This window comes from Spironucleus salmonicida, chromosome 4 (genome assembly GCF_000497125.1).
Source record: "Spironucleus salmonicida strain ATCC 50377 chromosome 4, whole genome shotgun sequence".
In the NCBI taxonomy this organism is placed as follows: Eukaryota; Fornicata; order Diplomonadida; family Hexamitidae; genus Spironucleus; species Spironucleus salmonicida.
In genome coordinates, this window is record NC_090599.1 from 353,667 (window position 1) to 375,412 (window position 21,746).

At 38.4% G+C, this 21,746-nt stretch overlaps 16 protein-coding genes across 16 annotated transcripts; 8 read left to right on the top strand and 8 right to left on the bottom strand. All coding sequences in view use genetic code 6, as the record gives it.

Moving 5' to 3' along the window:
- Positions 1–850: 850 nt before the first annotated feature.
- On the top strand, positions 851–1,489 carry SS50377_23628 (uncharacterized protein; the record flags this gene model as incomplete). Its single annotated transcript, XM_067907492.1, has 1 exon — positions 851–1,489. One exon carries the CDS (start codon positions 851–853, stop codon positions 1,487–1,489), a length of 639 nt encoding a protein of 212 aa, XP_067764466.1.
- A 13-nt stretch (positions 1,490–1,502) lies between these two features.
- Positions 1,503–2,852, bottom strand: SS50377_23629 (Inosine triphosphatase / Nucleoside-triphosphate diphosphatase; the record flags this gene model as incomplete). Its single annotated transcript, XM_067907493.1, has 1 exon — positions 1,503–2,852. One exon carries the CDS (start codon positions 2,850–2,852, stop codon positions 1,503–1,505), a length of 1,350 nt encoding a protein of 449 aa, XP_067764467.1.
- Positions 2,853–2,991: 139 nt separating this feature from the next.
- Positions 2,992–3,870, bottom strand: SS50377_23630 (Methyltransferase-like protein; the record flags this gene model as incomplete). The annotated part of the gene is made up of 1 exon (XM_067907494.1): positions 2,992–3,870. One exon carries the CDS (start codon positions 3,868–3,870, stop codon positions 2,992–2,994), a length of 879 nt encoding a protein of 292 aa, XP_067764468.1.
- A 26-nt stretch (positions 3,871–3,896) lies between these two features.
- Positions 3,897–4,733, bottom strand: SS50377_23631 (Methyltransferase-like protein; the record flags this gene model as incomplete). Its single annotated transcript, XM_067907495.1, has 1 exon — positions 3,897–4,733. The coding sequence occupies one exon, from the start codon at positions 4,731–4,733 to the stop codon at positions 3,897–3,899; it is 837 nt and encodes a 278-aa protein (XP_067764469.1).
- Positions 4,734–4,755: 22 nt separating this feature from the next.
- SS50377_23632 (Adaptor protein complex large chain subunit BetaA) lies at positions 4,756–6,708 on the bottom strand (the record flags this gene model as incomplete). The annotated part of the gene is made up of 1 exon (XM_067907496.1): positions 4,756–6,708. The coding sequence occupies one exon, from the start codon at positions 6,706–6,708 to the stop codon at positions 4,756–4,758; it is 1,953 nt and encodes a 650-aa protein (XP_067764470.1).
- Positions 6,709–7,160: 452 nt separating this feature from the next.
- On the top strand, positions 7,161–8,162 carry SS50377_23633 (uncharacterized protein; the record flags this gene model as incomplete). Its single annotated transcript, XM_067907497.1, has 1 exon — positions 7,161–8,162. The coding sequence occupies one exon, from the start codon at positions 7,161–7,163 to the stop codon at positions 8,160–8,162; it is 1,002 nt and encodes a 333-aa protein (XP_067764471.1).
- A 219-nt stretch (positions 8,163–8,381) lies between these two features.
- Positions 8,382–8,816, top strand: SS50377_23634 (uncharacterized protein; the record flags this gene model as incomplete). The annotated part of the gene is made up of 1 exon (XM_067907498.1): positions 8,382–8,816. The coding sequence occupies one exon, from the start codon at positions 8,382–8,384 to the stop codon at positions 8,814–8,816; it is 435 nt and encodes a 144-aa protein (XP_067764472.1).
- Positions 8,817–8,955: 139 nt separating this feature from the next.
- Positions 8,956–9,378, top strand: SS50377_23635 (uncharacterized protein; the record flags this gene model as incomplete). The annotated part of the gene is made up of 1 exon (XM_067907499.1): positions 8,956–9,378. The coding sequence occupies one exon, from the start codon at positions 8,956–8,958 to the stop codon at positions 9,376–9,378; it is 423 nt and encodes a 140-aa protein (XP_067764473.1).
- A 37-nt stretch (positions 9,379–9,415) lies between these two features.
- On the top strand, positions 9,416–10,108 carry SS50377_23636 (uncharacterized protein; the record flags this gene model as incomplete). The annotated part of the gene is made up of 1 exon (XM_067907500.1): positions 9,416–10,108. The coding sequence occupies one exon, from the start codon at positions 9,416–9,418 to the stop codon at positions 10,106–10,108; it is 693 nt and encodes a 230-aa protein (XP_067764474.1).
- A 131-nt stretch (positions 10,109–10,239) lies between these two features.
- SS50377_23637 (Inosine triphosphatase / Nucleoside-triphosphate diphosphatase) lies at positions 10,240–11,589 on the top strand (the record flags this gene model as incomplete). Its single annotated transcript, XM_067907501.1, has 1 exon — positions 10,240–11,589. The coding sequence occupies one exon, from the start codon at positions 10,240–10,242 to the stop codon at positions 11,587–11,589; it is 1,350 nt and encodes a 449-aa protein (XP_067764475.1).
- A 13-nt stretch (positions 11,590–11,602) lies between these two features.
- SS50377_23638 (uncharacterized protein) lies at positions 11,603–12,241 on the bottom strand (the record flags this gene model as incomplete). The annotated part of the gene is made up of 1 exon (XM_067907502.1): positions 11,603–12,241. The coding sequence occupies one exon, from the start codon at positions 12,239–12,241 to the stop codon at positions 11,603–11,605; it is 639 nt and encodes a 212-aa protein (XP_067764476.1).
- A 911-nt stretch (positions 12,242–13,152) lies between these two features.
- On the bottom strand, positions 13,153–13,602 carry SS50377_23639 (Flavodoxin; the record flags this gene model as incomplete). Its single annotated transcript, XM_067907503.1, has 1 exon — positions 13,153–13,602. One exon carries the CDS (start codon positions 13,600–13,602, stop codon positions 13,153–13,155), a length of 450 nt encoding a protein of 149 aa, XP_067764477.1.
- Positions 13,603–13,744: 142 nt separating this feature from the next.
- Positions 13,745–14,392, bottom strand: SS50377_23640 (uncharacterized protein; the record flags this gene model as incomplete). Its single annotated transcript, XM_067907504.1, has 1 exon — positions 13,745–14,392. One exon carries the CDS (start codon positions 14,390–14,392, stop codon positions 13,745–13,747), a length of 648 nt encoding a protein of 215 aa, XP_067764478.1.
- Positions 14,393–15,546: 1,154 nt separating this feature from the next.
- SS50377_23641 (Rubrerythrin 1) lies at positions 15,547–16,134 on the bottom strand (the record flags this gene model as incomplete). The annotated part of the gene is made up of 1 exon (XM_067907505.1): positions 15,547–16,134. The coding sequence occupies one exon, from the start codon at positions 16,132–16,134 to the stop codon at positions 15,547–15,549; it is 588 nt and encodes a 195-aa protein (XP_067764479.1).
- A 403-nt stretch (positions 16,135–16,537) lies between these two features.
- SS50377_23642 (Ubiquitin-activating enzyme E1) lies at positions 16,538–17,869 on the top strand (the record flags this gene model as incomplete). Its single annotated transcript, XM_067907506.1, has 1 exon — positions 16,538–17,869. One exon carries the CDS (start codon positions 16,538–16,540, stop codon positions 17,867–17,869), a length of 1,332 nt encoding a protein of 443 aa, XP_067764480.1.
- Positions 17,870–17,936: 67 nt separating this feature from the next.
- Positions 17,937–21,698, top strand: SS50377_23643 (uncharacterized protein; the record flags this gene model as incomplete). Its single annotated transcript, XM_067907507.1, has 1 exon — positions 17,937–21,698. One exon carries the CDS (start codon positions 17,937–17,939, stop codon positions 21,696–21,698), a length of 3,762 nt encoding a protein of 1,253 aa, XP_067764481.1.
- Between the last annotated feature and the right edge of the window lie 48 nt (positions 21,699–21,746).

Below are 21,746 nucleotides of genomic sequence, written 5' to 3' on the forward strand. Positions count from 1 at the left end.
CGATATAAATATTAATAATTCATTTATGATCCTGTAAGAATTTTTTAAATATATTATTTTTAAAATTCATGTATAAGATATTTCTACAATATAATAATGATAGATTTGTTTTATAATTATATCAAAAAATAAGATAAAGTGAGAGCTACCTTTATCTTATGCTAATTAAAGAATCAACACAATTCAATTTGAATTTTCCAGAGTAGTCATTAATATAAATTTGACTGAAAGTAACAAACCTAAGACAACTTGTTATTACAGTAACATAAGTTTAGATGAACTTGTAGTTAAGTAAATATAAGTAATAAATAATATAACCTTACGATAATTATAGTTAGCATGAGGTTTATATTGTAAGGATAATAGTGATGATGGAAGGTAAATTAAAACTTAATGTATATTCAAATTTCCAATAGTAAAAGGAAGTTATAAATAAAACTTTACTCTAATAGTCTAAGTTGTTTTATTAATTATATCATCAAAAAGATTCATTGATCAAATAATAAAATAGTAATGGATAACGAATATTTACTTTTTTTGATAAACAGTGAAACAAAAATTATTGATCACATTTCATTTTATTAACTGAGTTAATTTAATATAATATATCAAGGTTAAAAGTAAATCTAAATATAATTATAATAAAACTATTTTAATATTTAGATGTTTAGTTTGATTGTTATATATGATATACATTGATTTATGATTATCTTAAAAGAATAACAATAATAAATATAATAACTTCATTAGAAACTCAATAAAATTGTATTATTCATCCCTGCTGCCAGTATCCCGAAAAACTAAGACGGCACACTGTGTATAATATATGTTATAATACCTCTAAACAGTAATGATTAGCAATGAGCCTACACAGCTCCCCTAGATCCCTGCTACGATGTCAGGTAGGCCGCGTGCAAAGGACAAGAAGAGTCCAGAGGACTCATTCCCAGCTGAGATGTCACAGCGGGTGCCTTTCACCCTTCCCAAGACGGTATCGCCCACGCGCTACAGTCTCCGCGAGCCCGAAGTAAACCGCTCAATACCCATGTCCACGATGTCACGACGCAGCACCTTCGTGGACTCAGCCATCGCGAGGGGGTAGAAGCTACCTGGGCCCTCGTCCTACCACACTGTCAGTTTCGCCGTGCAGAGGCCGCGGGTCAATCGCACAGTCGTCACACCATAGACCCGTGATCTGTAGATCAGTATGCAGAGCACCACGAGGACCGAGTTTAGTGGCAGGTAGGCAGTGGAGGGCAGCTTCAAGTTCCTAGCCAGGACAGTCGGCGCAGCGGACTTCCGCAGCGTAGCAGAACGGTTTGTACCACCAGCAATTGGCACTGCCGAGTTCCCAGGAGACGTAGTGCAGGGCTTCAAGAACTCGCGGTCCCGGAGCGCCCAACTGACCCTGAATAGCACGGAGCGGTTCCAAGCTCCCAGGGAAGAGCCGACGCGACGGTAGAAAGGGCTGCGCTGGTGGGACTACTGAGTGAGGAAGGACATCACTGGGCCTACCGCCCCACTAGGAAGGGCATCAGCTTCGCGGCGGCGAGCCCACGGTGGGAGATCCGGTTCTTCTCCTCCATGGTCATGGCTGCGTAGCGAAGGCCGCTTGCGTCGGCTCTGAAGACTGTATCGTAGCTGAGGGCACCAAAACTGGAGACTCCCTCCGGGGGCACCATCTCCCCGTGGCACTAGCCAGAGAAGAGCAGCGGTTCGGCGCCGGGGCCTTCGCAGAAGGCATAGATGCACTGTGCGTAGGCCCGCTTGTCCTCGAAAGCCGAGAGGATCCGCACGAGGCCACCGGCACCCATGCTGGTGAGGAAGTCTTTCACGTACGGCCCTGGGAGCTTGTAGTCGAAGGCTGCAAAGCACAACGACACGTCATCCGTTACAACCGGCCCCCCGTAGAGCGCGGCGGCTGCACGGCATTTAGCGGCGGCGACCTGCTCCGGCGAACCCTACAGCTCGGGAACGTCCAGTGAATGGCTGATCCAATCTACGCCCCCCGCCATGGATGCGAACTCGGCAATCTTGTGTGCGTTCCCGGTTACAAGACAGACTGGTTTCATTTGGAGCGGGATACGAACCACACAAATGTTCGGTGAGACTCCGGGCGAGAGGCTGGAGCGGCGGGTCTGCCGGAAATACCGCGGCATGTGTCTATTGGGGGTTCGGGTATCACAGGGGAGCTGGCGGTGCGGTGCACTGGCCATCATGTTACAGGTGCCAGTCGTATTGGCGTGGCAGTGTGGTTGGGGGCCTGGGCTGGCGCTGTTGGTCTCCTACGCCAGGGTGCTCTCCATGGTCCCCGCGCACGGCACAGCAGCAGAGGAGGCGGAATACGCTACTGCAGTGCAGCTGATAGCACTTGGGAAGAGCGCACGGAGGATGCACGCCCGCTGGAACAGCCTATCTGTGGAGTTACGGCTGGCTGTGCTGGGGGCGTGCGGTGTGGCGTCCGAGCTGCTAGGAGGATGGGCGGTATTGGCAGCGGTTGGTATAACGGATTTGTTGTGGCTGGTACCCTGTGTGGGAGAGAAGGTGCGTGCGGTCGTGCGGAAGGCCGCGGATGCCCTAGCTCCTCTAGTCGAGCGAGCAGGCTATGTGTTACGGAACGAGTGATTAACGACAGTGCCGGAGTACTTCACTGGGAGGTCCTGTGTGCCAAGAAGGAGACACAGTGACCGAGGAGAACTGCTACGAGGAAGCCGTAGGCGACCTTCAGGGCGGATTCGGGCATGATGCCGGTTTGCTTGGTACTCTTTCTAGTGTGTTAGTAGAAGTTACGGTTCAGAGTGGCACGGGTGGGACACAGGGATCCCGCCGCCTGCCTCCTCAAAATAAAACATACTTAGCCATTACAATTAGAGGAATGATCTTTTATTCTAATATATGTTAATATAATACTTTTTTATATATTTTTGATTTCTACTCGTCACTTAATTATTATTAATTATATAATAATCGCATATCGAGTAAAATTTCCAATCACTACGTTTCCACCAATACTTATATTCCGAATTTAAGCATAAAATGTGCTCTTTCAAACGTTTACCCGGTCTTCCGGTTCTTTTCAACCTTAATCCACTCAAGCTCTTCATATACTATCATTCCTACATCCGCTATCAGTTTTTTTAGTAATAAAATATTAAATCCAATCAAAATAGTTGAATCTCCAGCACGTTAACAAACCACTCCATATTCAAATTGCTGGCTCTCTCTTCTAACAATCCGATAATCGTTTTCGGAGTAATCTACAATCACACAAATACCTCCATTTTTGACAGCTGCTTTCGCCATTAAAATCACATTTTTAACCTCTAAAATCGAACTCAAAACGAATATAATAAGCACAAAATCAAATTATCCCAGGTTAAACTTAGTTGCATCATCAACACATAAAGAGAGACGTTTTTCATCGTAAAACCGGCGTTCTTTAGCGTTAGAAATAGCTTGTTTTGAAAAATCAAAAGCTGTAATTTTAACTGCACCATTTTTCTCAAGTAGTGGGAAACATGTTGCACCCGTACCACAACCAACATCTAGTACAGAAAAAACAATAGGCTGCTCAAGTGCAAAAGGAACAGAAAGTTATTTTAAATTTGAATCGTAAAGATTGATTTAAGAGCTCCATGTTGGGTTATGAGGGCACAACTTATATTTTAAATCAGTTTTATGTTCTTTTACCTCCTAATTAAATTTTATCTTAAGTTTGCAAATTGGGCAGATAAAAAATTTTGTTTTAAGGAATGAAACTTCCTATGTTGGTGGCAGTGGAAATAATTCGGGAATTAATTACCAGAGCCAGTGCCGATCACGATATGGATGATGTTATACTGAAAAAATTGCATTCCAGTTTTCCTCCATTTAAGGAGTGGAAAACAGAAAAATGATCACTTCGCAGATATTCCTACTTTGACTATAAAATGTGATCTTACAAATGTGTATCCTGTTTTCCGATTCATCTCCTATCGAGTCCATACAAATTTTTCATAAACAACAAATCCAATTTCGACCAAATACTATTCTAAAAGTTCCAAATCAAACCCTAGAAGCAAAGTGCCATCTCCCTCACGCACACACTAAATTCCAAAATCTGTCATAGTTCCATTTCTTTTAATCACTTTTGTGTCTAAATTGCTGTAATCCGTAATGAATAGGACACCATTTATCTTAAGTTGTGTTTTCATGTTTCGGAGGCACCCCTTCACATCTGGAATTGCACTCAAAACGAATATTAATACGGCATAGTCGAATTACCCAATTTAACATGTCACTGCATCGTCTACGAGTCCCAAAATGCGTTCCTCGTCATAAAATTCTCGTTTTTTAAGCCAGTTTATTGCCGTCTCAGAAAAATCAAAGGCAGTAACTTTCACTGCTCCATTTTTCTCTAAAAGTGGAATGGATGTTGAACCTGTTCCACAACCAACGTCTAGTAGCGATATTTAAGGTTCAATTTTACTAGCAAAGGGCACTTGTGCAGCACGAAGCTGGTCTTTTTATTGGGTCAAATCAATTTAAGACTGATATAAAGGCATGTGGATGCAAGATGCTCTGATTTCGTATAATTTAGCACACTGCGCGCAGGCGAATGTTTTACAGAGAATTTCCTCAGAGGAGCGGTGTGCAGGGACAGGGAACAATTCTGGAATCAATATCCAGAGCCAATGGCGGTCCTAATAAGGGTGTTTCTATGTTTTAAAAAATCGCTCCCATGGTTTGTTCATTTTAGGAGTGAAAAGAATAAAATCATTCGAAGCCAAAAAGATCGTCTAAAATATTTTTCGCTGCAGCTTGAGGTTATGACACTGGGTACGCATCCTAGCTTTCGTCGACTGTTAAACCCTACAAATTGATATCAAGAGACTCCTCATCGTCTTCTGACTTTTACTTCTTCTCAATTGTGTTCTTGACAGCAACCCTAGAAATAGAGCTGTACATCCCTAAATTGGGGACAAAGATGTTAAATGCATCAACGGGGTCTACAACTCTGGTGGCCTTGTTACCGTCAAAACCGAGCTCGCCACCAAAAATAATACTTCTAGCGTCAGCCAAATCATCGAGGCTCAGCAATCTCCAATAGAAGAACGCACGCTCTCTTACATCAGGAGAAAAAATTTTTGCCTCCTTATCCTTTCCAGTTGCAGCGGCTAGGAGACTCTATGCTAACGCCTAAGACTACTCGGTGGAGTTATGCAAAAATACTTTCACCGCGGCGCTCAGGAGTGCTAACTAAACACTCTCCTGTTCCTCCGAAAACTTATCACTGAAGTTTTCAATAACATCTGCGGCATTTTCAATCGATTAAGACTGAGCACCAATGACGTCAAACAGAGCGCATCTTGCGCTGGGATCATCCACAGCAGTAACAAGCTGCAAAATTTACAAAATTGCCGCATCAAAATACCCAGGATAGCAGCGTACAACGTCACGAATCGATACTATAGCCTCCTGTGCCACGACAGTATACGAAGTAGCTTTTTTGGAAGTTTTCTCTAAATATAGTGCTCCATCTCCATCGGCTTATTCATTCGAAACCTTTGAGACTAAATCTACCAAAATCTGAACACAATACCCGCTTGCATTGATGAGCTTAATCGCCAGCTTACCGATCAAGTTTACACACTTTTTGACGAATTTTTGCTCTACATCAGATACACAGTAATCTTTAAGCTCTTCAAGCAAAACTGATACATTTTCGTCATTTGCAACCTGTAGCAGTACCTCTAGTTTCTCCAATTTTATGTACAACGGATCTAAATAGCTTGGGAGTAATGGACGAATTTCAAATGATATCCATCCCGGGAAGGCTGAAATAACAGATGCTACTGAGCGCAAAGTTAGATATTGAATTTATGGGGATTCTGTAGACAAAAGTGTAATAAATGATGGCACAGTTCTGGTAATGTATTAATATCTTTATTCATCTGGAAGGTATTTTACAATGTTCAGTATTGATTTAATAGAGTTAATAACGACTGATGGATTCGCATGTTAAAGTTTGGTAGAAATTTTCTCAACCGCAGCAAGGGCTTAGTATGTATCCTTAGGAACAAATTTTGACAGACTTTCTAAAAGATATACCAAACCCCATTCGTTAGACTCTGCAGTAGCAGTCAAAATGGTTTAGAAAATGTTATCGTCTTATTAAAATAATTACTCTTGATGTAACTACATGAGAGATGCCACTGCATTTGAAATAACTGCCTAATTTGAGTCTTACAATAAAATAATAAGCTCAGGGAGTAAAATCTTTAGTTGGTCTGGACTTGTGACACAAACTTTTGCACATGCTATAGCTGCAGTTTTTCTTACATATGGATCAGCATCATGCATGGCTTTCACTAAAGGAGAAATCAGGTATTCAATAATTTAAACTAAAGGTATTGAACTCATAGTACGAATAGCTAATGCCCTAATAATAGAAGAATCATTATTATCTGCATCTTTGAGAAATGCGTTAACTGCCAATAAACATGACTTAGGCTATTTTGTAGAAAAATTCATAAGATAAAGATATACTAACTTCTTTAGTTCTAAATCTTTAGAGAATATTGTCTTAACTACATCTGTGAAAATCCAAGACACATCTCGTTATGATGTCATTGCTACAATAATTTCTTGCATAGTTATTTTTTTCATAAATTCTGAGCCCGTACGGAGTGATTCCTGCCACTCCTAGTTTTCCTATTTTCCTGACATTGATTTGAAGTGGGTATATTCTTATTATATACCAATAAAATTTACATACTTTGTACATAATGATACGGCGAAATTAGCAAAGCAAACTTTACTCATCTAGAAATTCTGTTAGGCCGGTTCAATTTACTTTAGAGTAGTAATATGAAATTAGGAATAAAATATTAAGCTAAATTTGTACAAAATGTGGCTAGTTTGTTGTAAAACTAATCGATGATTTTAATCATTAGATTTATATTCTAAAATCTAATAACACTAAAGATTTAATTGATCCTGTTGAATTATAGAATGGTAAATTTTAAGAACTTATATCGCAAAATTTTTAGCTTAATTAAACAATTTCATTTTTGGAAAATAAAATAACCAAGATAGATGAGAATAAATGCAATTAGACAAAAGAAATACTATTTACTAAATAATAAAATAAAGTTTTATCCAATAGACTGAATAAATAAATGTTAGAGTTGAGAGATTCTAATAAGGCAACTGTTTTAAAATATGAAGAAAAATTAAGTTCAGCATATTAATAAATAGATAATTAAAATCAAACTATAAGACATATGACTCAAGAAATAGAAAAAGTAAGTAAAAGATATAACAATATTCTTAATGGTACAAACGATGATAAAGCAAGTGTCACTTATCTTCAACAGTTGATAAAAGATACTAATTAATAGCTTCAGTAAAATTTCAAGGAAATCTACCAGTTAAAGATTTAGCTTCAGAACTATAGTATAATGGAATAAGAACATTAAAAACTAAGTAATGAGCATAAATATATGTAAGGTTAAATTTAAAACCTTAAACATGATTTACTTGTTAGTTAAAATAATTATTAAAGAATGGTTTAAATTAATGATAAATTTAAAGATAGTTTAGATCTATAAAGTAGCCAAATAATAACATAATTAAACTAAATTGATCTATACAGTGAGTAGATAGAGACATATGAAAAAGAAGTAGAGTCTTTAAGCAACAGTCAAACCACACACTTTAAAATAGATATAACAAAGGTAGCAAGCAAAGATTTTGAATATATTACATCGCCAAAGCAACCTATAGTTGGGAATATTACTGATGCTGAAAAATTATTTCTATAAGAGTATTCTGATATATTCATATATAAGTTTGACCGTATGGTTTTTTATAACTAGAATAAAAAAGTACTATTAGATGAATACTATTCAATTCGCGACTAAATTTTAAACGTTAATATTCTTAAATAATGCGGAATACCAATAAATATAGCAGTTAGAGCAGCAAATGAAGAGAAATATTGTTTAAATGCTGCTTTATAATATTTATCTGCCAATAATACCATATATACGTTAGTTCATACTTAGTTAGAATAAAATGTATTTGGTTAAGTTGTTAAAATGATATTGGCTTAATATAAGGTTGGAATTTCAAGAAATTAGTTCTGGGTTAAGCTGGATACTAATATTTAATTTATATGATATTTAGGTATTTTTTTAATTAGGCCTAGAAAGTATTCAAGTATTGTCTTAATAAATATATTACAGTACTAAATTTGTTTTAAACTATAAATATATAAATGTATGATTTTTATTTTACTTTAATATTATATTAATTTTCTTAAGCCTTTATTGCTTGAAATTTATAAAATTTTATAAAAATAAATATGTAGTATTATATAAAATATTATATAAAATTAAATGAACTTTATCCAAACACGCCTTGTAAAACCACTCTCTCCCACATAGAAGTACCTTAAATCAATAACATCAGATAATAATGACCTAATATCTTAGTAAATTTCATAAGATTCAACGTTTCTTAATAATCTTATTGCCCGCCTCGCAGACTCATTTAATTTCCTTCAGAAGCGTCAAAATTTACTCATTAAAAAAGTAAGAAATTAAACACTAGAAATTTAAAAGAATTAAACTAGAATTAATGAACTTTTGGATTATTGTAAAGTGCTTGAAAGAGAAATGCATGCGAAGGCTCTAGTTTGTGTAAAAAGGGTCAACTCAGCGATATGGCATTTAGAATCTCTACATGCATTTATAGATGAAGTCAAGTTAAAGCGTGCAATTTTACGTTTCAAAAAAGTCCTTGAAAGTAGGGCCAAAGATGGTGATAAATGATAATTTGCTAGGAATTGATTTTATAATATTTCGTAATATGCGTAATATTATATTACTTTAAAAACATGTAATAAAAGAAGTGATTCAAAAAAGTATAAATCTGTTATTATATAATAAATGATGAAAGTAAGTATTAATAATGATAAATGCTTTTACTCGCATCGTGACAACAGGTTTATGCATAGTGGCAGGATATATTTGTTTGCAAACTTTATATGTTAAATATAAACTGAAAAGTATTCATTTTTAATTTGACTCATTGTCTTCTTAAACACCATAAAAATGTATTGTATTTGTTTCAGATCCATAAGCCTGTTATTGGTGCTTGAAGTAAGCTGAACTTTGGAATGAGTAAACATAAAAATTTATAGATAATAAAGGCTATACCTTATTAAAACTAAATGTTTCGGATGGTATCCTACTAGCGCGAAAGTTAAAATTGAATCATTTTTCTGGATTCCCTGTTACTTTATTTTTTGATATAAATAGTGTGGAAGCTCAGAGGATTTATGGTGTATTTAATATGAAAAAGCTAATCAAAACAGTAAATTAAATAAAGTGATAAAGTAATATTATATAATATAATAAATCAATCTAAAATGTCCGAAAAGGACTTCTAAGAATTAATAGAAGCAATCACTTCACATTCGGCAAATGGAGTTGAAATATAATCTAGGATCCATGTATATTCATCTAGAACAGCTGATAATAATTATTTGCCCAATACATAAATTTTAAACTAGCAAAATAGGCCATCATCATTAGTGTCGTTCTCACCAACAGAGGTTATGGCACCTGCATTCTCTAATAATACAATTGCTGCTGCTTCAAAGACGTTTAATATACTTGTATAAGCAATATCATAAACATACTATGAAATTGACGATATTCTAATAACACCTTAAATGTTATTTTCAGTAGAGTATTCATCTGCAATTGAAGCTACTTCAGCCACATTAAGAGCTGCTTTAAACAACTCCTAAGAAATTATTTCTTATTTTAAACTTATTGTTGCATCTATTTGTCCTAAACATCATTCACATGTATTTACCATAGACTTTTAAAATTCATACAATTTTATTGAGACAGATGGAGGAATATGGAGTCAAAATTATCTATTCTGGAATTATTTAACCAAAAAAGTTTTAGTTTTCACACTTGTAGCATTAGCTGAGGAAAGCTCAAGTTCTGAAGAAGACAGTGATAATCATAATGAAGATTGCACAAAAAATCTACCCGATAACCAAATTGATAATGTTTTTGGTGATGCTAAATTTTTTACATTCGAGTGAGAGTAAGTATTAAAATTCTCTTAAAATATTAACGTGGTTGATTACGTTTTAATTAAAATAATATATTAAAGAATTCATAATATATTATGTATTATCTTACAATTCAATTCCTCTAATTGTAATGGCTAAGTATGTTTTATTTTGAGGAGGCAGGCGGCGGGATCCCTGTGTCCCACCCGTGCCACTCTGAACCGTAACTTCTACTAACACACTAGAAAGAGTACCAAGCAAACCGGCATCATGCCCGAATCCGCCCTGAAGGTCGCCTACGGCTTCCTCGTAGCAGTTCTCCTCGGTCACTGTGTCTCCTTCTTGGCACACAGGACCTCCCAGTGAAGTACTCCGGCACTGTCGTTAATCACTCGTTCCGTAACACATAGCCTGCTCGCTCGACTAGAGGAGCTAGGGCATCCGCGGCCTTCCGCACGACCGCACGCACCTTCTCTCCCACACAGGGTACCAGCCACAACAAATCCGTTATACCAACCGCTGCCAATACCGCCCATCCTCCTAGCAGCTCGGACGCCACACCGCACGCCCCCAGCACAGCCAGCCGTAACTCCACAGATAGGCTGTTCCAGCGGGCGTGCATCCTCCGTGCGCTCTTCCCAAGTGCTATCAGCTGCACTGCAGTAGCGTATTCCGCCTCCTCTGCTGCTGTGCCGTGCGCGGGGACCATGGAGAGCACCCTGGCGTAGGAGACCAACAGCGCCAGCCCAGGCCCCCAACCACACTGCCACGCCAATACGACTGGCACCTGTAACATGATGGCCAGTGCACCGCACCGCCAGCTCCCCTGTGATACCCGAACCCCCAATAGACACATGCCGCGGTATTTCCGGCAGACCCGCCGCTCCAGCCTCTCGCCCGGAGTCTCACCGAACATTTGTGTGGTTCGTATCCCGCTCCAAATGAAACCAGTCTGTCTTGTAACCGGGAACGCACACAAGATTGCCGAGTTCGCATCCATGGCGGGGGGCGTAGATTGGATCAGCCATTCACTGGACGTTCCCGAGCTGTAGGGTTCGCCGGAGCAGGTCGCCGCCGCTAAATGCCGTGCAGCCGCCGCGCTCTACGGGGGGCCGGTTGTAACGGATGACGTGTCGTTGTGCTTTGCAGCCTTCGACTACAAGCTCCCAGGGCCGTACGTGAAAGACTTCCTCACCAGCATGGGTGCCGGTGGCCTCGTGCGGATCCTCTCGGCTTTCGAGGACAAGCGGGCCTACGCACAGTGCATCTATGCCTTCTGCGAAGGCCCCGGCGCCGAACCGCTGCTCTTCTCTGGCTAGTGCCACGGGGAGATGGTGCCCCCGGAGGGAGTCTCCAGTTTTGGTGCCCTCAGCTACGATACAGTCTTCAGAGCCGACGCAAGCGGCCTTCGCTACGCAGCCATGACCATGGAGGAGAAGAACCGGATCTCCCACCGTGGGCTCGCCGCCGCGAAGCTGATGCCCTTCCTAGTGGGGCGGTAGGCCCAGTGATGTCCTTCCTCACTCAGTAGTCCCACCAGCGCAGCCCTTTCTACCGTCGCGTCGGCTCTTCCCTGGGAGCTTGGAACCGCTCCGTGCTATTCAGGGTCAGTTGGGCGCTCCGGGACCGCGAGTTCTTGAAGCCCTGCACTACGTCTCCTGGGAACTCGGCAGTGCCAATTGCTGGTGGTACAAACCGTTCTGCTACGCTGCGGAAGTCCGCTGCGCCGACTGTCCTGGCTAGGAACTTGAAGCTGCCCTCCACTGCCTACCTGCCACTAAACTCGGTCCTCGTGGTGCTCTGCATACTGATCTACAGATCACGGGTCTATGGTGTGACGACTGTGCGATTGACCCGCGGCCTCTGCACGGCGAAACTGACAGTGTGGTAGGACGAGGGCCCAGGTAGCTTCTACCCCCTCGCGATGGCTGAGTCCACGAAGGTGCTGCGTCGTGACATCGTGGACATGGGTATTGAGCGGTTTACTTCGGGCTCGCGGAGACTGTAGCGCGTGGGCGATACCGTCTTGGGAAGGGTGAAAGGCACCCGCTGTGACATCTCAGCTGGGAATGAGTCCTCTGGACTCTTCTTGTCCTTTGCACGCGGCCTACCTGACATCGTAGCAGGGATCTAGGGGAGCTGTGTAGGCTCATTGCTAATCATTACTGTTTAGAGGTATTATAACATATATTATACACAGTGTGCCGTCTTAGTTTTTCGGGATACTGGCAGCAGAGATAAAATGGAGTCTAAAGTTGGAAGCTAGATTGAATTTCTATTATGTATTTATAAGATTGGTTCATTGTATGACTGTCCTCATTACTTATTCTTGGTTTTATCAATATGTTAATTATTTATATTATAATGTTAAAAATTTAGTTTAAGTTTCATGATTTGAATATTACAAATTTTATTTGTAACGCAATTAATGTTTTATTGAAAGAATTAACTATATTAGATATTCACCAAGGAATTTTTTAATAGAATTTGTTTATTAGGGGAATTATGAGGTAATTACGAATATTACAAAAATATAACCTTATTAATAAATAAAGTAAAATGAAAATATAAATTAAACAAATTCTAGTGATATTATTTTATTAATATTTATTAATAATACAGTATGTTAGAGTAATCTAGAATAATTTAGAATGAAACTTGATGTTAAAGAAATATCTACTCGGTCAATGTAGGGTTCAATTAACATTGCTTCCGAATATTACACACCAACATAGATAGACGAGCTCTTAACACCTTGGTTGCTAACGCCTGCGCCATAGATAATATATAACCCTCTTGATTAGTCCTTTTGTAGCTACAGTACCATCGAATGACGAATATATAATATTATAGATACGTTAACTACAATATATATATATATAATTTTTTAATCAGTTTATACATCTAACAGTTTACTAGCCTTTAGCTGCCCTACATTTTCTAAAAATACCGACTTAACGAACTATCCTCTACTCAATGCATCCCACCCGCCGCCGTTGTGTAGGCAAACTTCGCATCGTACCAATATAATCCACTTAGTTTATACCATTCCGTTCACCCTAGACTCCCCTAGATCACCATCCTAACGCCGCCAGCACCTATTCACAGAACCACCGCAGCGCCCTCTCCAAGTCATCTACTCCCTTCCGATCGAACCTCTGCACCGCTAGTATCTCCTCCGCACCATACCCCACAAACTCGTCCCGTGCCATATCCGCTGCCCTGCAGAACCACGTGAAGGCGCTGTTGCCGACCCCGAACACGGCGAACTGGAGACCCCTCATCTGGGACCGGAGAGCATAGTTGCCGCGTAGAACCTCGAAAGATTTCCTGGCCAACGAGGGGTGCTGACCGTCGAAAAAGGTGGAGGTCAGATACAGCAGGGGCGCTTCCGGGCGCAAGGCCGATGTTTCGTGGATCGACGATAATGTTGAAGAAATATTACTAGACTTTAGCACTGATTATAATAATACTGCTGCCGCAGCTGTATACCCTCGTTCTGATGCATACACAATTTATATCATTTTTAATAATTATCAAATTATGTATAATAATTATAAACTTTATTGTAAACATATACAATTATTAATTGTAATTAAATTATATAATATCTACTATACTTAAAAATAGTATTCACATTATTATACATTACAATACGTAAATAAATCAATCAAAAACAACATCGCCTAGCACTAGTTTTTCGCTCTTCTCATCAGAAAAGTTTTTTGCAGCCCCCACTTTCTCATTGGCCTCGCCTAGTAGCTCCTGCATCTGCTCGTCTATCCTACTGCACGGAATGACGAGATCCGCGTTCCGCGTTAGCTTCTGCACGAACTCTATCTTGAAGTCGCTCGACTTGCTAGGCGCCGTTTCCTCAGTTTCCTCGCTAAGCTCACCGACCTCGTTTTTGACACCACATTCGGTTCCTTTCGGGGCGGGGACCAGGTTCTTGGCGATGTGCACTTTCCGGAATTCTGCTTTCGCGATTTCGGCGATTTCGGCGTTGTCCAGCGTGACACCAATGAGATCGAACTGCTGCTGCAGCTGCAGGATACGCGCGTTCAGCCACAACTGCTCCTACTAGCTCGGCGTAAACTTTGGGAATTTGGTGCCCTGTGCTGACCCCGTCCGCGGCAGCTTCCTGGCCGCCGAGTTGGGCCTCGAAATTTTTCTTGGACTGAAGTTTTGAGAATTTTGGGGCTGCACCATCGGCGCCAACGGCGATTAACGCTCCACTGGCTTAATTTCGATGTCTTATAAGTCTTGTATTGCAAGGGATGGTTTGACGGTTTTTGAGCGTGAGCAGCAGGACATTTAGGTGAGTTCAGAAAAGTGTTAAAACATATAATAATTATTTTATTTTTGTGAAATAGTTAATAATAAATCCATATGTAGAAGTATACTTTAATTCTATGGAATTGTTATTTAATTATATATAAAATTAAGTTGAATTAAAAAATTTCCAATCTAAAATGGATAAAATTACATACGAACGTGAAGTTTATGGGGCAATGTTTACTTCATGGCAGTTCTACATATCGATGGTCATTAGTTTTATCACCAATAGTATCATAACTTTGTTCAAATCCATCCTATTTAATAAAGTGCATCATGGTTTGTAGAGATACAGTTTCAAGTAATAATTACAAAATTACATTTTAAATTAATTAGAACAGCGCGATTTTTTCTCAGTATATGTCAAAATGCTTCTATCTTTTCTGTAATCATTACCTATTTCATAAATAATTCATATTTTTGTAGCCAAGGATTGTATGATATAGCTTTTAACAAAGAACTTACTTCTTTATATTTTCATATTAGCATATTATGTATTTTCGTTTTACACTAAAAAGTAATAGCTGCAGCTTCCTTTTAAGTCATCTTTTTTCCTAACAATTTCAAACTATATGATTTTCGTTGTAGTATTTTTCGCATACTATTATTTTACTTAACGTTTGTTAACTTATAAAAATTTAACATATGATATTATATACTTATCATTTGAATTTACGTAGCTTTTTAAAACATTTTTTGTTATTTGGATGATACGATAAAACTAAATGAGGGTTAATCTAAGTAAAATGTATGACATACCATTTTATGAAAATTACAAATAACATATTATCTAGACATTAAATATTTTGAAAAAATCTTCAACAGTTAAAATTAATTTTGGATAATGTAAATCATTATAAAATTAAGAGTTGTAATTTGAATGAGAATTTATTATTCAAGATAAATATCTTGAATAAACTAAGAATACAGTATGAAAATATATCAATTTCGTTAATGTTTTAATTGATAACTGTTTTTGTTGATAATGTATGATATTAAGGAAAATTATATGAAATTCTAAGAATTAAATACTACTTGATATTAATTGAATGAATAATAACTCTATTTATGTATATTATCATATTGACATTTATATATAGTAATAAAATAAACGTTAATAAATTAATAGTAGCTCACATCTTGGCGTACCAGTCGAGGCCTCTAGGCTCAAATGGCTTGTCGGCCATGCACACGGGGCACTTCATGGGGGCCTTGGCGCCGACGTGGACGTAGCCGCAGATCATGCAGATCCAGGTCGTGTCGTCCTTCTGGGCGAAGACGCTCTCGGTCTCCACGAGCTTGACCAGGTTGGCGAACCGCTGGGCGTGGTCGGCCTCGATCTTGGCGAGGTTGCGGAACAGGGCTGCGATGGCGGGGAAGCCCTCGTCGGCGGCCACCTTGGAGAAGGCGGGGTAGGCGTGCTCGGCCTCCTCGGTCTCGCCGGCGACGGCCAGCTTCAGGTTCTCGAGCGTGGTGCCGAGCTTGCCGGCGGGGTAGCAGGCGTTGATCTCGAGGTCGCCGCCCGCCAGGAAGGAGAAGAGGCGGAAGGCGTGCTGCTTCTCCATCTCGGCGTTGTTGGCGAAGATGTGCTGGATGTAGGGGAAGCCCTCGTCCTTGGCCTTGTTGGCGAACTGCATGTAGCGGTTGAACGCCTGCGACTCGCCCGCGAAGGCCTTGAGCACGTTCTTTTCGGTTTCGGAACCCTTGATTGACTTAACCATTTGAAGGAGTGGTATTTTTTTTAGTATTGTATACTGTATAGCAATACTTTAATTATAACAATAATTAATAATAATCGCTTAGAAAAAAATATCAAAGTTTTATTTTATTGTTATAATATTGTTTCATTACTATTTTTACACAGTATACAATATTGTATATTAAAATTATGATAATATAATTATATAAATTTATTGCTAAGGTTGTTTAAATATTAAAGTTCTAATAAATGTTTTGTCGTTATGTTATTATTTGAGTAATATAATATAAAATATTTCAATTCTTACAATACGTTTCAACTTAACACAAATATTTAATTCAATATGTTTTATTATAAGTTTATAAACATATATATTTTTGTATTCATACTATATTATTATATTGTATTATAGATAGTTGATTAAAATGAAACTAGGCCTTTTCGGATGTGGCGGTATAGGAGTGGAATTTCTACACTCAATCAAGTATTTGAACATCGAACACATAACTTTAGTAGATTTTGATATGATAGAGCCCTCTAACCTCTCGAGATAGTTCATTTTCACCTAAAACGATATTGGGCATTCAAAATCTCACGCATGTGCTAATTTTTGTAAAATTCATTTCAAAAATGCAACCATATATAATTTTGAATTCCCACTTCAATAGTTACCACTATAAAAATTTTAAAATTTTGACCTAGTTGTTTCCGCTCTTGACAATGTTCCAGCGAGGAAATTTCTGTAAATGCGTTGTTTAGCATTTAGCTTGAATCTAATTGACTGCGGTACATCCGGACTATCCGGGTCAATCCGTGTTTTTAAATCCCGACTTCCATCAGCTTTCCCACCAAAAATTTCGTGCCACAACTGTTCAACATTGGAGTAGATAACGATTCCAGTATGCACTCTACGCAGCAAACCAGAGACTCCAAATCACTGCATTCAGTTCGCTCTTGCCACTGGAAATGGACTTTTAGGGAATGGTGAGTTTTCTGAAATTTAAGGAGATAGAAATGGAAAATTAATTTTCAAGTAACTTTTCAAAAGCTAATTTGATGAGAATTTAGCAACCAAAACAGTTAATTAGGTTGAGTCTTGGATTTAAATAGTGTCAAATTTTACTGACTGTACTGACTTTTTTGATGCTAATAACAAGCAGTAATTGTAATTTGTTTGCGCGGTTTCCCGGCTACGCGCTTTATAGTTTCACATAAAATTTGACCTAACTGATATAGAGATTCAGTCAGTCGCAGGTCGAATCGTTCCTGCAGTGTGTTTCAGCAACGGCCTTATAGGGGCTCTGGCCGCGCAAATTTGCTAGGAAAAACTTGAAAATCAGTATATTTTGACTGGAAAAACGAGCCCTTATATCCGATACGACGAGGTTGGAGCTCCTGACTCAGGTTGCTAATTCTGCGGTGTAGAATGCTTCAGGGTAGCAGCAGAAGAAGCCGAAGACTTTTTGCTTGCAAAAGGTGACCACTTTGTCGTTTACGAAGGCGAAAAATGCGTTTATTAGCACCAATCCAACGAGACGGATGACAGCAATGGCTGGTTCTCGGAAGAGGACAATTACGCCCCTAAAATCGTGTTTAAGTACGAAATCGGGTAACTTTTAACCATTGTGTACAAAAACGGACAGAAACTGAACATAATCATCACCAGTAGCCAGCCAGCCGAGATGATGTGGGCAGCAGTCAAAAAGTGCACCGAAATCGTTGACCTTGACGACGATGACAGCATTTCGTTCGACTGACCCAGTATCCCACTAATTCCATTTTTTGCTATATACATTATTATATATTATATACCAACATCAAATTATGTGGCAAAAGTTCTACCTTTCGCAGAACCTTACGTCGCAGAAGGCCTTCCAGCAGACCTTCCACAACCTTACAAACGCGCAGCTCCTGCAGCTCAAAAACAAGTTCGAGAACCTGCCGGACCAGCGCGCGAACGTGAACGAGTTCCCGTCGACGATCCTCATTTCGCACCTGCTAACAGCAGCGGCGCAGGGCCGGGACCAGATCTCGCATAGCGACATTTTGGCGAGCCTGGGGGCCTTCACGGACGCGCGCGCGCCGTACTAGCTGCAGCTCAAGAACCTCATCCTCATCCAGCGCGAGATCGACGCGTTCGCGCAGAACTTCATTGGCTGGTCCACCTTCTCGTAGCACATAATGCAGTCCGCGAACTTCACGCGCTCCGCGTCGCTCACGAACTACTTCGCGCACCAGTCGATGCACCAGCTCATGTCGGCGAAGGTGCAGGAGCCGATTTACTCGCTCAACTACTCGCAGGAGACCGACTGCTTCATTGTGTGCCTCAAGGACAACCTGGTGCAGCTGGTTAACCGGTAGGGAAACGTCGTCCACAAGATCAAGACTACGAGCATGCCGGTCGCCGCTGCGACGTTCAGGCCCCATATTGATGATTACAACAGTTATGGGTTCGATTTGCGGCCTTCTTAAAGCGGTTGGAACCTGATCGTTTCGGGGACTGACCGGAAGCTGTCAATTTACAATAACAACCAGCTCATTAACGCAATTCCCACGGAGAACGTGCACACCGTAATTAAAACGAATAATATAATTTACTTCAGGAGGCAGCGCGTCCAGCCTGCGATTTTCACTGGAGATGACAAGGGGTAGGTTCATTTTTGGCGGCTTAACGGCTAGGATTTGACTTTAGAAGAGGAAATTCCCGAACATAAATTAAAAGTATTTGTGGAAGAAGATGAAATTGAGGATGACGAGGAGGGGACAAATGAGGACGATGACCCTTAGATTCTAGTGGAAGTTAATGCGACAGATTCAGAGAACATTGCAAAAAAGAAATTTGAAGAATATAAAAAGTATCAGGAACTAGCGCTGAAGATGCAAATTGCCGCGTAATCATAATAGTTATCACCAACACCGATTTGGTCTATTCAAGCTCACAAAAACTGGGTGAATACAATTATTTTAGAATTTATGGAAAATTCTGGACAATTTCTTTTAGCCTCTGGATCATCAGATGGATCAATATGTACTTTTGATGTAAATTAAGGTATTAAGGCAGCCAGTTTGTTAAAGCATTCTAATGTGTCGTCTTTAGCGTGGCTTCACCAGAGAGGACTGTTAGTTTCAGTAGGTTCAGATCGCCAATTGAATATTTGGGTACCGTCATCTACACAAAATCACGTAACTTCACCTTAAGCCCCAATAGCATCGTTACCATATTCTAATCATCCTTATATATCAGTTTTTGCATCTAAAACTAAGCCTGAGTTTCTTACAGTTGATGTAGTAGGAAATATATAATAGTGGGATATACGAAAACTTGAACCCGTTTTTACGATTGTTGGAAATGCTTCAAGAAATGGAAAAGCAGTTTCTGCTGCATATAATGATCGTTCCGGACATATTTGCACTGCCACAAATATGCTAGCTATTGCATATCCTTAAAATGCAAATTAATAAATTTAAATCACCCAATCTACTATTGAAAATGTTGCGATTTCGAGCTTAAATCCAGGTATTGTTATAGCTTCAGATCAAATTCTTTATATATGGGATTTAAGAAGTGGTAAATGTGTCGGTTAGATAGAAAATTTCATTTTTTCTGGTAAAACGGTAATGGAAGGAAAAGAAAGTGCAATCGGAACCATAATTGGAAAGGTAGATAATTCTGACACTGTAGGTTTAAATGTACTTTAGAATATGAATGGGGTTTTTAGCTCAGATCGAACGGGTGCTATAAATTTAATTTCTGGCATATAAACCTCTGAAAAAGAAACTCAACTAGAAATAAATTAAGGGACTGTGGAGGTGAAAAAGCAGGTTACTGCATTAAGTTTATCTCTTAATGGGTAGTATCTTGCTATAGCAACTGATGACGAAAGAATTGTTTTTTATCAAACATAAAATGGGTAAATGCTATTGGAATTTCAAAGGAGTAAAGATGCAAAACCGGAATAAAGTGGTATGTTTGTAGAATAATATCAAAAAATGAATAAGGCAAAATCTATGTATTAGAAAGTTAAAGCAACAATGTAATTTTAAAACGATAAATTAGATAATTAGGAGTAAAATGTGGAAAATATTAAAAACTTTGGAGTTTGTACTGACATATTCTTTAGTGAAAGTAATTGTATGGAATTTTGGGTTTGCTTTAAGGAAAAAAAGATGATTATGACATATAAGTTTACTAGTAAAGAAAATTATTAATTAAATGCTAAATTTAGATATAAGCAATAATGGAAGTCTTGTATGTTCAATGCATAGAGAGGGTAGTTGGTGTTATTAGTTGAAAATGATATTTCTATAATTTAATTTGATGGTTCACCATTAGTAAAAACTAGTATCTCTGTCGAAATTAAATTTATTGATATTTCGGATGATATGATTATGATAATATTAGATAATGATTTAGTTTAGTTTATTGATTATGAGAGTATGAATATATTTGCTTATGTAAAGATTCCAGAGATTTCTAACTCTTTGACAGTTAAATTTAGTTAGCAAAATTAAACTTTATTGTAAGTTAATGATTGCAGCTCGGTCATAACATATAATATCAATTTTAATACTGCATTCTAAAATTACAAAACCTATAAGAAATAGAGCAAATCATTAGATATCCATATTCCTTTAACTGTTACACAGTCAATATAGGATTTTACGTACTAAGCAAGTTTTACATCCCGTCGAATAACTTTTAATGTATTAGAAATTTCAGAAGCCAAGGAAGCTGGATTTGATGTTCCTTAAAATAAAGATTTTTGTTAAGAAATCTAGTTTGAAATCTTGAATTCATTATCTTATATAGATGAAACTAAATTCACGGATATTTGCCTAAACGAAGTGTATTATCATTAGTTGGCTAATTTATTTGTAATTTCAACAGCACTAGGATATGTTTTATGCTTTTCAGCTATTTCAGGTTAGTTTGTATAGTTTTTGACCCTTACAGGATGGGAATATGAAGCAAAAGCATAAGCTAGCTATCTTCATAAGAGAGTTGTTCCAAGTACTTATCTTAATAGAGTTATTTAAGAGAATGATGAAAGACTATAAAAAGCCCAAGAATTTTAACATCATATAGGAGATAAATTAAATGGTAAAGAGCCTATTTTAGATTATATTGAGAATATAACAGATAGATAAAGGATGAAATCCAGTATTAATGCTATAAGTGAAGTTTTCTGGAAAGATGTTGAAAATTATAATTAAAAGAAGATAAAAATGCAGTAAACCGATAAAAATATAAGTTAATAACTCAAGTCAGGAACTTAAAGAATCATGTAATCATAATTAGAATCTAAAGAGTTATTTAGAGCTAAATCTTAGTTAAACTCACCTATTAGGAAATAACTACCTACTATACCAAAATCGTAAGGAAGAATGGTGTTAGCACGAGCTATATCATAAGCGTCTACTATAGCATAAGAAACAAACTATAGATATTAAAAGGAAGTTAAAACTGTCAAATTTGATATTAATAATATAGAAAAGCGTATTACTGAAAATGCTAAGAAAGTAGAACTACCCACTCTCTTAAATATGACGAAAAGAGATCTAGCATAAAAATATAAAAAAGAGTGATCACATTTTTATATACCACAGCTGCATATGAAAAAACTCAAGAATTTT